Source organism: Tachypleus tridentatus, chromosome 2 (assembly GCF_004210375.1).
Source record: "Tachypleus tridentatus isolate NWPU-2018 chromosome 2, ASM421037v1, whole genome shotgun sequence".
NCBI lineage: Eukaryota > Metazoa > Arthropoda > Merostomata > Xiphosura > Limulidae > Tachypleus > Tachypleus tridentatus.
In genome coordinates, this window is record NC_134826.1 from 153,042,473 (window position 1) to 153,055,219 (window position 12,747).

Below are 12,747 nucleotides of genomic sequence, written 5' to 3' on the forward strand. Positions count from 1 at the left end.
TTGAGTACCATGTGTTCCATCAGTTGTAGATCCAAGAGAAGAATGAACCTATAATAAGAGGTTTGGGGTTTGATTACTCTGTGTTCCATCAGCTGTAGATCAAGAGAAGAAAAGATGAACCTATAATAAGAGGGTTGGGGTTTGGAGTACTCTGTCTTATCAGCTGTATCAGAGAAAAAAAGATGAACCTATAATAAGAGGGTTGGGGTTTGAGTACTATGTGTTCCATCAGCTGTAGATCAGAGAAGAAAGATGAACCTATAATAAGAGGGTTGGGGTTTAAATACCATGTGTTCCATCAGCTGTAGATCAAGAGAAGAAAGATGAACCTATAATAAAGGTGTTGGGGTTTGAGTACTATGTGTTCCATCAGCTGTAGATCAAGAGAAGAAAGCTGAACCTATAATAAGAGGGTTGGGGTTTTAATACCATGTGTTCCATCAGCTGTAGATCAAGAGAAGAAAGATGAACCTATAATAAAAGTGTTGGGGTTTGAGTACTATGTGTTCCATCAGCTGTAGATCAAGAGAAGAAAGATTAACCGATAATAAGAGGGTTGGGGTTTTAATACCATGTGTTCCATCAGCTGTAGATCAAGAGAAGAAAGAAAGATGAACCTATAATAGGGTTGGGTTTGAGTACCATGTGTTCCATCAGCTGTAGATCAAGAAAAGAAAGATGAACCTATAATAAGAGGGTTGGGGTTCGAGTACTATGTGTTCCATCAGATGTAGATCAAGAGAAGAAAGATGAACCTATAATAAGAGAGTTGGGATTTTAGTACCATGTGTTCCATCAGCTGAGATCAAGAGAAGAAAGATGAACCTATAATAAGAGGGTTGGGGTTTGAGTACCATGTGTTCCATCAGCTGTAGATCAAGAGAAAAAAGATGAACGAATAATAAGAGGGTTGGGGCTTAAGTACTATGTGTTCCATCAACTGCAGATCAAGAGAAGAAAGCTGAACCTATAATAAGAGGGTTGGGGTTTGAGTACTATGTGTTATCAGCTGTAGATCAAAGAGAAAACTAATAATAAGAGGTTGGGGTTAAGTAATATATGTTCCATCAGCTGTAGATCAAGAGAAAAAGATGAACCTGGAATAAGAGGGTTAAGGTTTGAGTACATGTGTTCCATCAGCTGTAGATCAAGAGAAAAAGAATGAACCTATAATAAGAGGGTTGGGGTTCAAAGTATACATGTGTTATAATCAGATTTGGATCAAGAGAAGAGAAGATGAACCTATAAGCAAGGGGGTTGGGGTTTGAAGTACTATGTGTTCCATCAGCTGTAGATCAAGAGAAGATAGATAAACTTATAATAAGAGTGTCGGGGTTTGAGTACTATAAGAGTGTTCCATCAGCTGTAGATCAAGAGAAGAAAGATGAACCTAATAAGAGTGTGGGGTTTGAGTACTATGTGTTCCATCAGCTGTAGATCAAGAGAAGAAAGATGAACTATAATAAGAGTGTTGGGGTTTGAGTACTATGTGTTCCATCAGCTAGATCAAGAGAAGAAAGCTGAACCTATAATAAGAGTGTTGGGGTTTGAGTACTATGTGTTCCATCAGCTGTAGATCAAGAGAAGAAAGATGAACCTATAATAAGGTGTTTGGGGTTTGAGTACTATGTGTTCCATCAGCTGTAGATCAAGAGAAGAAAGATGAACCTATAATAAGAGGGTTGGGGTTTGAGTACTATATGTTCCATCAGCTGTAGATCAAGATAAGAAAGATGAACCTATAATAAGAGGGTTGGGGTTTGAGTACTATATGTTCCATCAGCTGTAGATCAAGAGAAGAAAGATGAACCTATTTGAAGTTTGAACTGAAAATTTCTCCCAAGTGGACTTACGTTGAGGAAAGGAAGGGTATTTGCAATTTACTGATCAATCTCATATGAGTTGCTTCTTGTGTTGGTGGTATGTGGTTCGCTTTAGCTGCTTTCTTCCTAGTCTGTGACTGCTAAGATGGGGACGATTAGCCCGATAGTCCTCTGTTATATTTCACAAAATTAAAAATTGACAAATAAAGAAATTACACTGTTGCTACAGGGAATGTGTAGACACTTTACTGATTTATTAGAACCTATAATAAATTCAGAAGTCCCTTATGAATTCACAAACTGGCATGTCTTTTCAAGGCTACTTGGAAAATGTCACACAGTTACCTTATGGATGACCTACATGCACGTGTGTACAAGGTAAGAAACAGTAAAGGAAACACTGTTTGTAAAGTCTTAATGTTTTCTCTCTTGTTTTGTTACACCTTGCTTATAGTTTTATCACATAACGAGGAAATAAAGAATGTTAATATTTGTAAAAAATATTATCTGAGAATTTTAATTATTTGTTCCAATACTCCTTGAAGATACACAGAAGATTGAAACGAAGCCATTCGGTGTTATGAAATACAATATATTAACCATATTGTCTGATAACAAAAGTTAAACAGATAAATTTAACAGAGACGAGGTGCTGTTTTGTTGTGATGAGTTTTTCTTTTGTTTTTATCATCTTTTTTAGCTGCTTTTAGTGTTTGTTAATTTTTTTTAATTATAGGATTTTCTATTTACATTAATACTAATACCAATTTGTGTCTGTTACGATTGGGTCGTACATGTATGTATCTTCAACTAGACGCATAAGTTATATAGGAACCCTTAAAGAATTTAAACATATTTAATATTGAAAGAGGATAGGTAATTACGTAATTGTGTCACATGACATTTACTATAACACTAGTAGACAAAAATTTTAAATCCTTTCTGTCTTAGTTGACACACTTGTATACTTCTAAGTAATCCACAAGTTTTTTTTTAAATAAATATTCAAATATGAAGCTCTCGGACACAATTCAGCAAGCTCCACTTACATGTTTGACTATCTTGGTGGGCACAGCACCGAGAGACTGTCTAGTTTCGCCTTCAACAACAAACAAAACTTACTCCGTCGAATGAAAACTTAAGAGGAAAGAAATTAGGAGTAAGACACGACAGGTTACAACGTAGAATAGGAAAATAGCATAAAATTATTGTTTCTGTAACACAGTGGGTTACTCAAGAGAACATTATATGTCGTTTGGATCGTTTCTTATTCAATTTGGTGCCCAATTAGAGAAACAAACATCTCAAGGATGTGTTTATGCTAGTAGAATGGTATAATCTGGGATTATCTTCATACTACAGAAGAATTATAGTGAAAGTTAGAAACGCCGTCGTCTCAGTATAGGGAAGATCTGTGAAGAATAGAACTCCATCATCCCAGGCTGCTATTAAGTGTTCCAGACCTTTGAAGTTTAATTGTTTGGACAACGCAAGTACCCGTTTAGTTACAAACGAAAAACAAAACATTTTATAACACTGGGTTAATTAAGTAACATTATATACATGTAAATAACTAACGACCAGGACAAGTCGTATACTTTAAGTTCAATGTTCTTACAAGGAAGAAAAATCACACATTACAGGTTCACGAGAAATAAAAATTTATTCCAGGATGTCAGGTGTGATAATAAAAACAAACCTTAACGTGCTTGCTACGGCAAAGTGAGCGCGTTGAACTTAAACAGAACTACGGAAGTATAAGTGGCAATATCTCTCTTGAAAATTATTCCAAAAAATACTAAAATACTCAATAATATCTCGCAGTGTTTTCATTGTTCATCGACTTGTGTCCTAAATGTTTTAACCGTCCTTATGTCACCCTGTATGCGCAACAGGGGCGGCTCGTATAACAGGTTTAGTTTCCTCAAATAAAACGTCCGTTACGGAGAATTATTCTCACTAATTAGCAATATTAAAAAGTATTCGTTTAAACCTTTGTCGTCTAATGTCTTCCACAGCCTAAAAATAGAACAACCGTTTCCCTATTATAATTTGATGTTAGTCCTTATACAAACGTTTCGAAGTTTTTGCTTCTTTCGAGAATTGATTTTTGAAAAGTTATAAAATATCTAACTAAACTGTGTAAAGAAAAATTACAAATTATTCTAATGCATGTTTTAAGGCCTTACATACAGTATTATTATACGAGTTTAAACTAGGCCTTACATACAGTATTATTATATCGAGTTTAAACTATAGACAATTATAAGTGTTATTTCATAGTACAAAAATATTGATTGAATAAACACAAGCAACTTAGTATAGATTAAGAATTCAACAGCCTCTGTTAAAAATCAAAGGATGAAACAATTCTGAAAATAAATAAACGTTAATACAGTTTTTTCCTCAAGTAAAACACATCTTTGTCTGCATATTGTTACCATAGAATCCTGTAGTTACATTTTTTTAAGTTACGTGGTTTTCAAGACGCTTTTAAATCATTATTGTTGGTGCATATGGTAGTGTGTCGTGTGGCTGAAACAACCTACAGGGCACACAGTTCTGTTATTAACAGGAGAGGTAGCTTAGCGATATTCTATCTTCTGTATCTCAGAACGTATTACATTAAACAATCCCATAGTTTAAAAGGATATTCTACACTTAACTCTTGTTCCATATACCAAATTTCATAGCAATCCATCAAGAAATACCAGAGATATAAAATATCCAATGTAATTAATTTTTTTCTTGTTTTTTATTCGCACCGAAAATACGGATACTTTGTTTGACAGAAAGATATACCTAACTTTTATACAATAGATCTCTACAACCTGCCATTGAGAGTTAACTTAGTCTAAATATAAGCTACGCGTACAATGTTATTTGATAAAAATCGCTCATATTAAATAAAAATGTCTGCATACACCTACGTAAAATATCACACGAGCTACTGCTTCATCTAGACGTAAAGAGTTTAATTTGTTATCATTTGAATTAAAGACGGCTGACTTAGAACAATAAAAGCTATAGGGTGAAGACGGTTGATTTAGAACAATAAAACTATAAAGTAGAACAAAGTGATGATATAGGTTTGGGTTAGAGAAATATTTTACATAGAAGGTCGAAACGTTGTTCGCTCTTCTATGTAAAATATTTTCTCAACCCTAAACGAGCCGTTTCTATGCATTACAAAGCTCAATAAGTGAACTTCTCGACATCACTGAAAGACAAGTGACTTAGTGCAGTAAAACTGTAGAATGGAGACGACTGATTTAGAACAGTAAAACTACAGGGTGAATACGGCTGATTTAGAAGAGTAAAACTATAAAGTAAAGACGACTGATTTAGAACAGTAAAACTACAGGGTGAAGGCGCCTGTTTAAAACAATAAAATTATAGGGTTAAGACGACTGTTTAGAAGAATAATACTATAGGGTAAAAGACAACTGATTTAAAGACGACTGATTTAGAACAATAAAACTATAAAGTAAAGACAAGTGACTTAGTGCAGTAAAACTGTAGGATGGAGACGACTGATTTAGAACAGTAAAACTACAGGGTGAAGACGGCTGATTTAGAACAGTAAAACTATAAAGTAAAGACGACTGATTTAGTGCAGTAAAACTGTAGTATGGAGACGACTGATTTAGAACAGTAAAACTACAGGGTGAAGACGGCTGATTTAGAACAGTAAAACTATAAAGTAAAGACGACTGATTTAGTGCAGTAAAACTGTAGGATGGAGACGACTGATTTAGAACAGTAAAACTACAGGGTGAATACGGCTGATTTAGAACAGTAAAACTATAAAGTAAAGACGACTGATTTAGAACAGTAAAACTACAGGGTGAAGACGCCTGTTTAAAACAATAAAATTATAGGGTTAAGACGACTGTTTAGAAGAATAATACTATAGGGTAAAAGACAACTGATTTAAAGACGACTGATTTAGAACAGTAAAAACTACAGTGTGAAGACGGCTGATTTAGAACAATAAAACTATAAAGTAAAGACAAGTGACTTAGTGCAGTAAAACTGTAGGATGGAGACGACTGATTTAGAACAGTAAAACTACAGGGTGAAGACGGCTGATTTAGAACAGTAAAACTATAAAGTAAAGACGACTGATTTAGAACAGTAAAACTACAGGATGAAGACGACTGATTTAAAACAATAAAACTACAGGGTGAAGACGCCTGTTTAAAACAATAAAATTATAGGGTTAAGACGACTGTTTAGAAGAATAATACTATAGGGTAAAGACAACTGATTTAAAGACGACTGATTTAGAACAGTAAAAATTACAGTGTGAAGACGGCTGATTTAGTTTATTATTTATAATCATCTTTTTGAGCTTCATTAAAGAGCAAATAATACGACATGATTTTAGCGTATATCACGTATGTTAAAAGCACGCGATATTATTTGCATGTATCGAGTGCATGTGAATGATGATAAAAACTGTTGATGTACATTCAGTGATGTTACTATATAGGAAGTTGTCAACGTTGGTTTAGAGAGTAGAAACTAAAACATGGGTTTTAAAGACTCTCGTTGCTTCTATAAAGTATAGGTCTGTTCCAGTAATTGGGTTGCAATTGTAAAACTAATATGGGTTACTATCGATTTTCACTTTCTTACTTGTTAAGGTTTGTAGTTGTATAGTAGCAAAAAATGTCGTGATATATATAATCAAAAGCACTTTAGGTATGAAAAAAATGTGCAAACAAAAAAGTGATTCGTGTGTGACTTAAAGGAATGAAATAGGAATTGGCTGACACACTGGTAGCGACACCCGACATCATTAATATAAACTTTACAGCCAGTTTCCTTAACCGCGTTTTGTTGTTTTATGTACGTGAGTCATATTTGAAGGCAAAACCTTCTTTCACACGTTGGTTATTTTTATTTAGACTATCTATACCCTAACTGAGTTGTTTTCTATTTATACCCTAACTGAGTTGTTTCTATTTATACCCTAACTGAGTTGTTTTCTATTTATACCCTAACTGAGTTGTTTTCTATTTATACCCTAACTGAGTTGTTTTCTATTTATACCCTAACTGAGTTGTTTTAAAAGGATGTTTTGACCAACATACAAGATTACTCAAATCCACGTGCTCAGAATGTTCTGAGACCTGAATGAAAAATATTGGGGTTAAACTATTAACCTGAATATCACCTATAATATTTTTTATTAAAGAGGTAATACATCATAATGGTGTGAGGGAAAGGTTGATGGAATAAAAGTCTAATAATCAAGTACAGTTATCGACAAAAAAACAGAAATAAAGAAATGTGTTTCGAAATACGAATGAGTAACATCAACATATTTGTACCAATGATAAAAAACAGGCAAAAGTTGGGTACGGTTTAGAAATCTCGCCACGTCTGGTCATGCTTTGTGTGACGATTATGAGTCATGACAATAGCTCTGCAGCACAGTTGCTAATGTAAAAGACTTCGTTATTGAACTGTCATGCCCAAAGTATAAAACTCCTCACTAAAGGCATTCCATATTCCATGTATGCAACAGTTAAACTGCTTGTGTACACGTGATTTGTGCTACTCTCCCAGCACATTGTTTCTTGGAATATGTGGACTACTCTGATCGCTGATATTTATGAACACTGCTTAACACTACAGTGGTACGACTTTTTACAAATAATCTGGGATGGTCTTTGTGCTGCAGGTTGATCTATATTAGTGTCTTTTCCAAACCCATGAACTAAAAGAAATATTACTGTCTAAACGCGTGTTTATTATCTGAATCTATGAAAATGTTTCGTTGGAATGAACTATTACATGCTATTTTTAAAAGGATCAATTTTCGATGACGTCACATTACGTGCCAAACAATGTCAAAAAGTAGTTATAATATATTCCATTCTACCACGACTTTACATTGGCTGTGGTTGTCACGTGACTTGCTGATTTGCATATTCATAATCGTTTAACATAACTTACTTAATCTTCTGTACATGATTTTCATTTCTAACCCTAAGATTAAAAATTAACAAACGATAAAAAACTGGTTTATTTGAGGGCTACCTAAAAAAACAATAAAAATTGTAGAACAAAACTAAATAACAAACAAAATCACATGACTACATGACTTTATCGCGACGGCCACATATGCAGAGACAAACGTACTTTGGAAAATTAATAGTGAAATTGTTAATACGTATCAGAAGGTTCTTACTTTTCAGAGCCCACGGTTCCATTGTTCTTAAGGCCAGTATTGTTCTCAAGACTGCTGATTTACAAATTCCCGAAAGTTTACTTTTCAACCCAACTTTGATTAAAGATGGAAATATCATTGCTGTAGCTTTACCCAAAGTGCTTTCAGCTACTTTCTCAAGTTTTATCCATGACTGAATTGCCTTCTGTTCCGAAGAAAAAGAGAAGTCAGTAGACGACAGCGTTGAAATGGAAGACGCTGATTCAGTTATTTCCGACAAGCCGGAGACGTTTTATTTGTACTTGATGTATATTGAGCTGAATGATGTGTGGCGGTAATTATCTCTAGTTCTGTCAAGCTCTGGCTGGAAACAACATTGGTATACACAGTTAAAAACAATATGAATAATTCCACATTGTTCGCTTTCGACTGCATTGTAGTTCTGGTAGATATTCTATCCTTAACACTCTAAATGTCACGACAATAGAATATATCTTTATTGTGGAATTATACCGCTATATACCATAACCTGGTTAAGTTATCTGTCTCTGGGCGAAATCATACTACTCGCATTCGTTAAAAGAACAGGTAAGCTGCATTTCAAATGTAGGTCTGATCCTCGAACTCACGCGCTGTTTCTCGTTAATGCTATATGTATCCACCAGGAGGTGTTAAACTTTAAGTAAAACTTTTTTTAACTCTTAGCTCACGTGTATCAACTTTGAATTGTGGGTATGAGTACAAAACCACGTGATTCACACGTGACATATACTTTCCTAAACCTCCCAAGGACAATCCTATGACGATAAATAGGTCAATTTTGCTCAGCATGTTTACAATAGTTTCAACCACCAATAAATTGTATCCAAATATATCATAATATGTTTAACAAGCTCAAAAAATAGATACACAAATTGTCAAAGAATGGAGTGAATGTTTTTGCTGTACATCAATACACTTCTCCAGTTTTAGTTCGTATTATATGTTATACAAAGTGCTACCAATGTGTATAAGACTTCTAGTAATTTGAGCTTTAAATTCCATAGGCTTTTTACCAACTCTTTATGTTGCATTATTAAACAATGACAGGTAAATACGAAAAGCTAATATTAGAAACTATATTAAACTTCATATTAACTGGCACACTGCTAGAATCCATGTTTCGATATGCGTGATGGGCAGAGCACAGATAGCCCATTGCGTTACTTTGTGATTAACAAACATATCAATTGACTTCTTCATGTTAATTATGTCGTACATCTTTTCCATACATTTTTTCAGAATATCTGATTTACAAGCATTTTATAGTTTTTTTACCTGGACCGCTAGGGATATATACTAATGGTTATTGTGCCCGGACTGAGAATCTGAGAGTCCTCCGTTTGTGTCTCCTTGTCACTAACTCGCGCTCTGCACACGGAAAACGTGGGTGGCCTGTTCAATGGGAAATGAGTAATCCGAAAGAAGACGATGGGTGCTTCTGACTAACTGCCTTCCTTCAAGTGTTCAAAATCATACACGGCAAGAGATGTCGTGCGTTGCTTTGCACGAAAATTTTAAACAAACAGCAAAGATTTATCCCACGTTGTTATTTAAAGAAAAACATTTTAAAATACTTGTACAATGGAAAACATTTTAATATACTTGTACAATGGAAATCATTTTAAAATACTTGTACAATGGAAATCATTTTTGTATTTACTCTTGATTTAATATCAAAATGTGCTTGAAAATAAATTATAACTTTTACAAAACGTGAGAAATATGATGATAACAACTCATTATTAGAAATATACATTCGATATCTTGTCATTCAAAAGTTAATGTATTTAAAACCAGTAAATAAAATTAGCAACTTTTAATGACAACCACTAATCTCCTGATATTGGTAACAGAAACAAATTATACCAATAATATAAACCTTCAAACATGCTAGGCCCAACATGGCCAGGTAGTTAAGGCACTCGACCCGTAACCTGAGGGTCGCAGGTTCGAATCTCCATCACACCAAACCTGCTCGCCATTTCACCCTTGGGGGTGTTATAATGTTACAATCAATCCTACTATTTGTTGGTAAAAGAGTAGCTCAAAAGTTGGCAGTGGGTGGTGATGATTAGCTGCCTTCCCTTTAGTCTCACACTGCTAAATTAGGGACAGCTAGCCCAGATAGCCCTTGTGTAGCTTTGCGCGAAATTCAAAACAAACAAACATCAAACATGCTAACTGGGCATGTAAGGGTCTCGGGTTCAAAACGCGGCGCTGTCAAATACGATTTGCATTTACAGCTGTGGGTGCGTTATATGAGTGACAGTCAATCATTCTCACTGGTTAAGAATAGGCGTATCATACAGTATACGCTTCCCTCTGGTGTGTAGTTTAAATTATGGAAGCTATTCTGAACTATAAGGCTATGTGATGCTTTCTGTTAACATAAAGTGTTAATTCGATGAAAAATATAAACTCATAGAGGTCGTGAGTTTATAATATTTTTTTTTACTTATCTTTTCTATATTTGACATAAAAGAGCTATATCAGTTGCATGAATTTATTTGTTTGTTTTTGAATTTCTCGCAAAGCTACACGAGGGCTATCTGCGGTAGCCGTCCCCCTAATTTAGCAGTGAAAGTCTAGAAGGAAGGCAAGTAGTCATCACAACTCACTGCCAATTCTTTGACCATCTTTTACAAACAAGTAGTGCGACTGACTGTCACTTTATAATGCCCTTACGGCTGGAAGTGTGTTTGATGTGACGGAAATTCGAACCCGTGACCCTAAGACATCCCGGGCCACGGGAATTTGTTAAATCAAGAAGAACAGAAAGGTTAGAAGTAAACACGCCCTTTGGGTACAGACAAACAAACGAAGTTAACTTACGTAATTTGTTTAGACTTGTTCCATACTGGTTTAACAAATTGAACAGGATTGTAAAAAACATTTTGGTAGATAGTTAATGAAATTCAAAAGAAGCAGATATATCGGGTCTGCGAAAAAAAACACAAAAAGTGAAAGAATGATAAACATTGATACAAGATTTACAAACTTTGAAGAATTATTTCATACGACCTCAAGTGGCTTGTTTCTAGGTGCTACACAAAGAGTTATCTGTGGTCTGTTCGACGCAGGCATCGAAATCCAATTTATAGCGTTATAAACTCTTGAAATTTACCGAAGAGTCACCGCTGAGCTTCACAAATCTTTTTTGATTGTGTGGTTGCAATTAAGCACAAAGCTACACAATGGGCTATCTGTGGTCTGCCCACCACGGGTATCGAAACCCTGTTTTTAGAGGTGTAAATCTGCAGACATTCCGCTGTGCCACTGGGGGCACACAAATCTTTATATTTATTGTTTCTGATACATTCTGTTACAGCGATTATACAGAGAAGCTACAACTTACGTTTAATGTTTGAGTGTGTGTTTGGAACACTAACTGATTAGGTTTAATAGGTACATTATATAGATCTGTTGTGTTGCTTTCCAGCCCTCGAACTTCTCGCTTAGCCACTCGAGGGGTGGATACCTCTGGGGAGTAGACCTTCTCGTTTCAAACATTTCATAACTCTTACACACTTTTGTTATATTGTGTATTCAATCAGAGTTTCATAACTCTTACACACTTTTGTTATATTGTGTATTCAATCAGAGTTTCATAACTCTTACACACTTTTGTTATATTGTATATTCAATCAGAGTTTCATAACTCTTGCACACTTTTGTTATATTGTATATTCAATCAGAGTTTCATAACTCTTACACACTTTTGTTATATTGTGTATTCAATCAGAGTTTCATAACTCTTACACACTTTTGTTATATTGTGTATTCAATCAGAGTTTCATAACTCTTACACACTTTTGTTATATTGTATATTCAATCAGAGTTTTATAACTCTTACACACTTTTGTTATATTGTGTATTCAATCAGACTTTCATAACTCTTACACACTTTTCTTATATTGTGTATTCAATCAGAGTTTCAGAACTCTTACACACATTTGTTCTATTGTATATTCAATCAGAGTTTCATAACTCTTGCACACTTTTGTTATATTGTATATTCAATCAGAGTTTCATAACTCTTACACACTTTTGTTATATTGTGTATTCAATCAGAGTTTCATAACTCTTACACACTTTTGTTATATTATGTATTTAATCAGAGTTTCATAACTCTTACACACTTTTGTTATATTGTGTATTCAATCAGAGTTTCATAACTCTTGCACACTTTTGTTATATTGTATATTCAATCAGAGTTTCCTAACTCTTACACACTTTTGTAATATTGTATATTCAATCAGAGTTTCATAACTCTTACACACTTTTGTTATATTTTCATAACTCTTACACACTTTTGTGTATTCAATCAGAGTTTCATAACTCTTACACACTTTTGTTATATTGTGTATTCAATCAGAGTTTCATAACTCTTACACACTTTTGTTATATTGTATATTCAATCAGAGTTTCATAACTCTTACACACTTTTGTTATATTGTGTATTCAATCAGAGTTTCATAACTCTTACACACTTTTGTTATATTGTATATTCAATCAGAGTTTTATAACTCTTACACACTTTTGTTATATTGTATATTCAATCAGAGTTTCATAACTCTTACACACTTTTGTTATATTGTGTATTCAATCAGAGTTTCATAACTCTTACACACTTTTGTTATATTGTGTATTCAATCAGAGTTTCATAACTCTTGCACACTTTTGTTATATTGTATATTCAAT

The 12,747-nt window shown here is 34.2% G+C and overlaps 1 protein-coding gene across 1 annotated transcript in view; it reads right to left on the reverse strand.

Moving 5' to 3' along the window:
- LOC143245651 (nose resistant to fluoxetine protein 6-like) overlaps nt 1–8,716 on the reverse strand; it is a 55,755-nt gene extending 47,039 nt beyond the window's left edge. Inside the window, exon 1 of the mRNA XM_076492000.1 lies at nt 8,026–8,716. Coding sequence (XP_076348115.1) covers nt 8,026–8,143 — 118 coding nt within the window. The 5' untranslated portion in view covers nt 8,144–8,716. The remainder of the gene's footprint in view (nt 1–8,025) is intronic.
- Nucleotides 8,717–12,747: the final 4,031 nt, after the last annotated feature.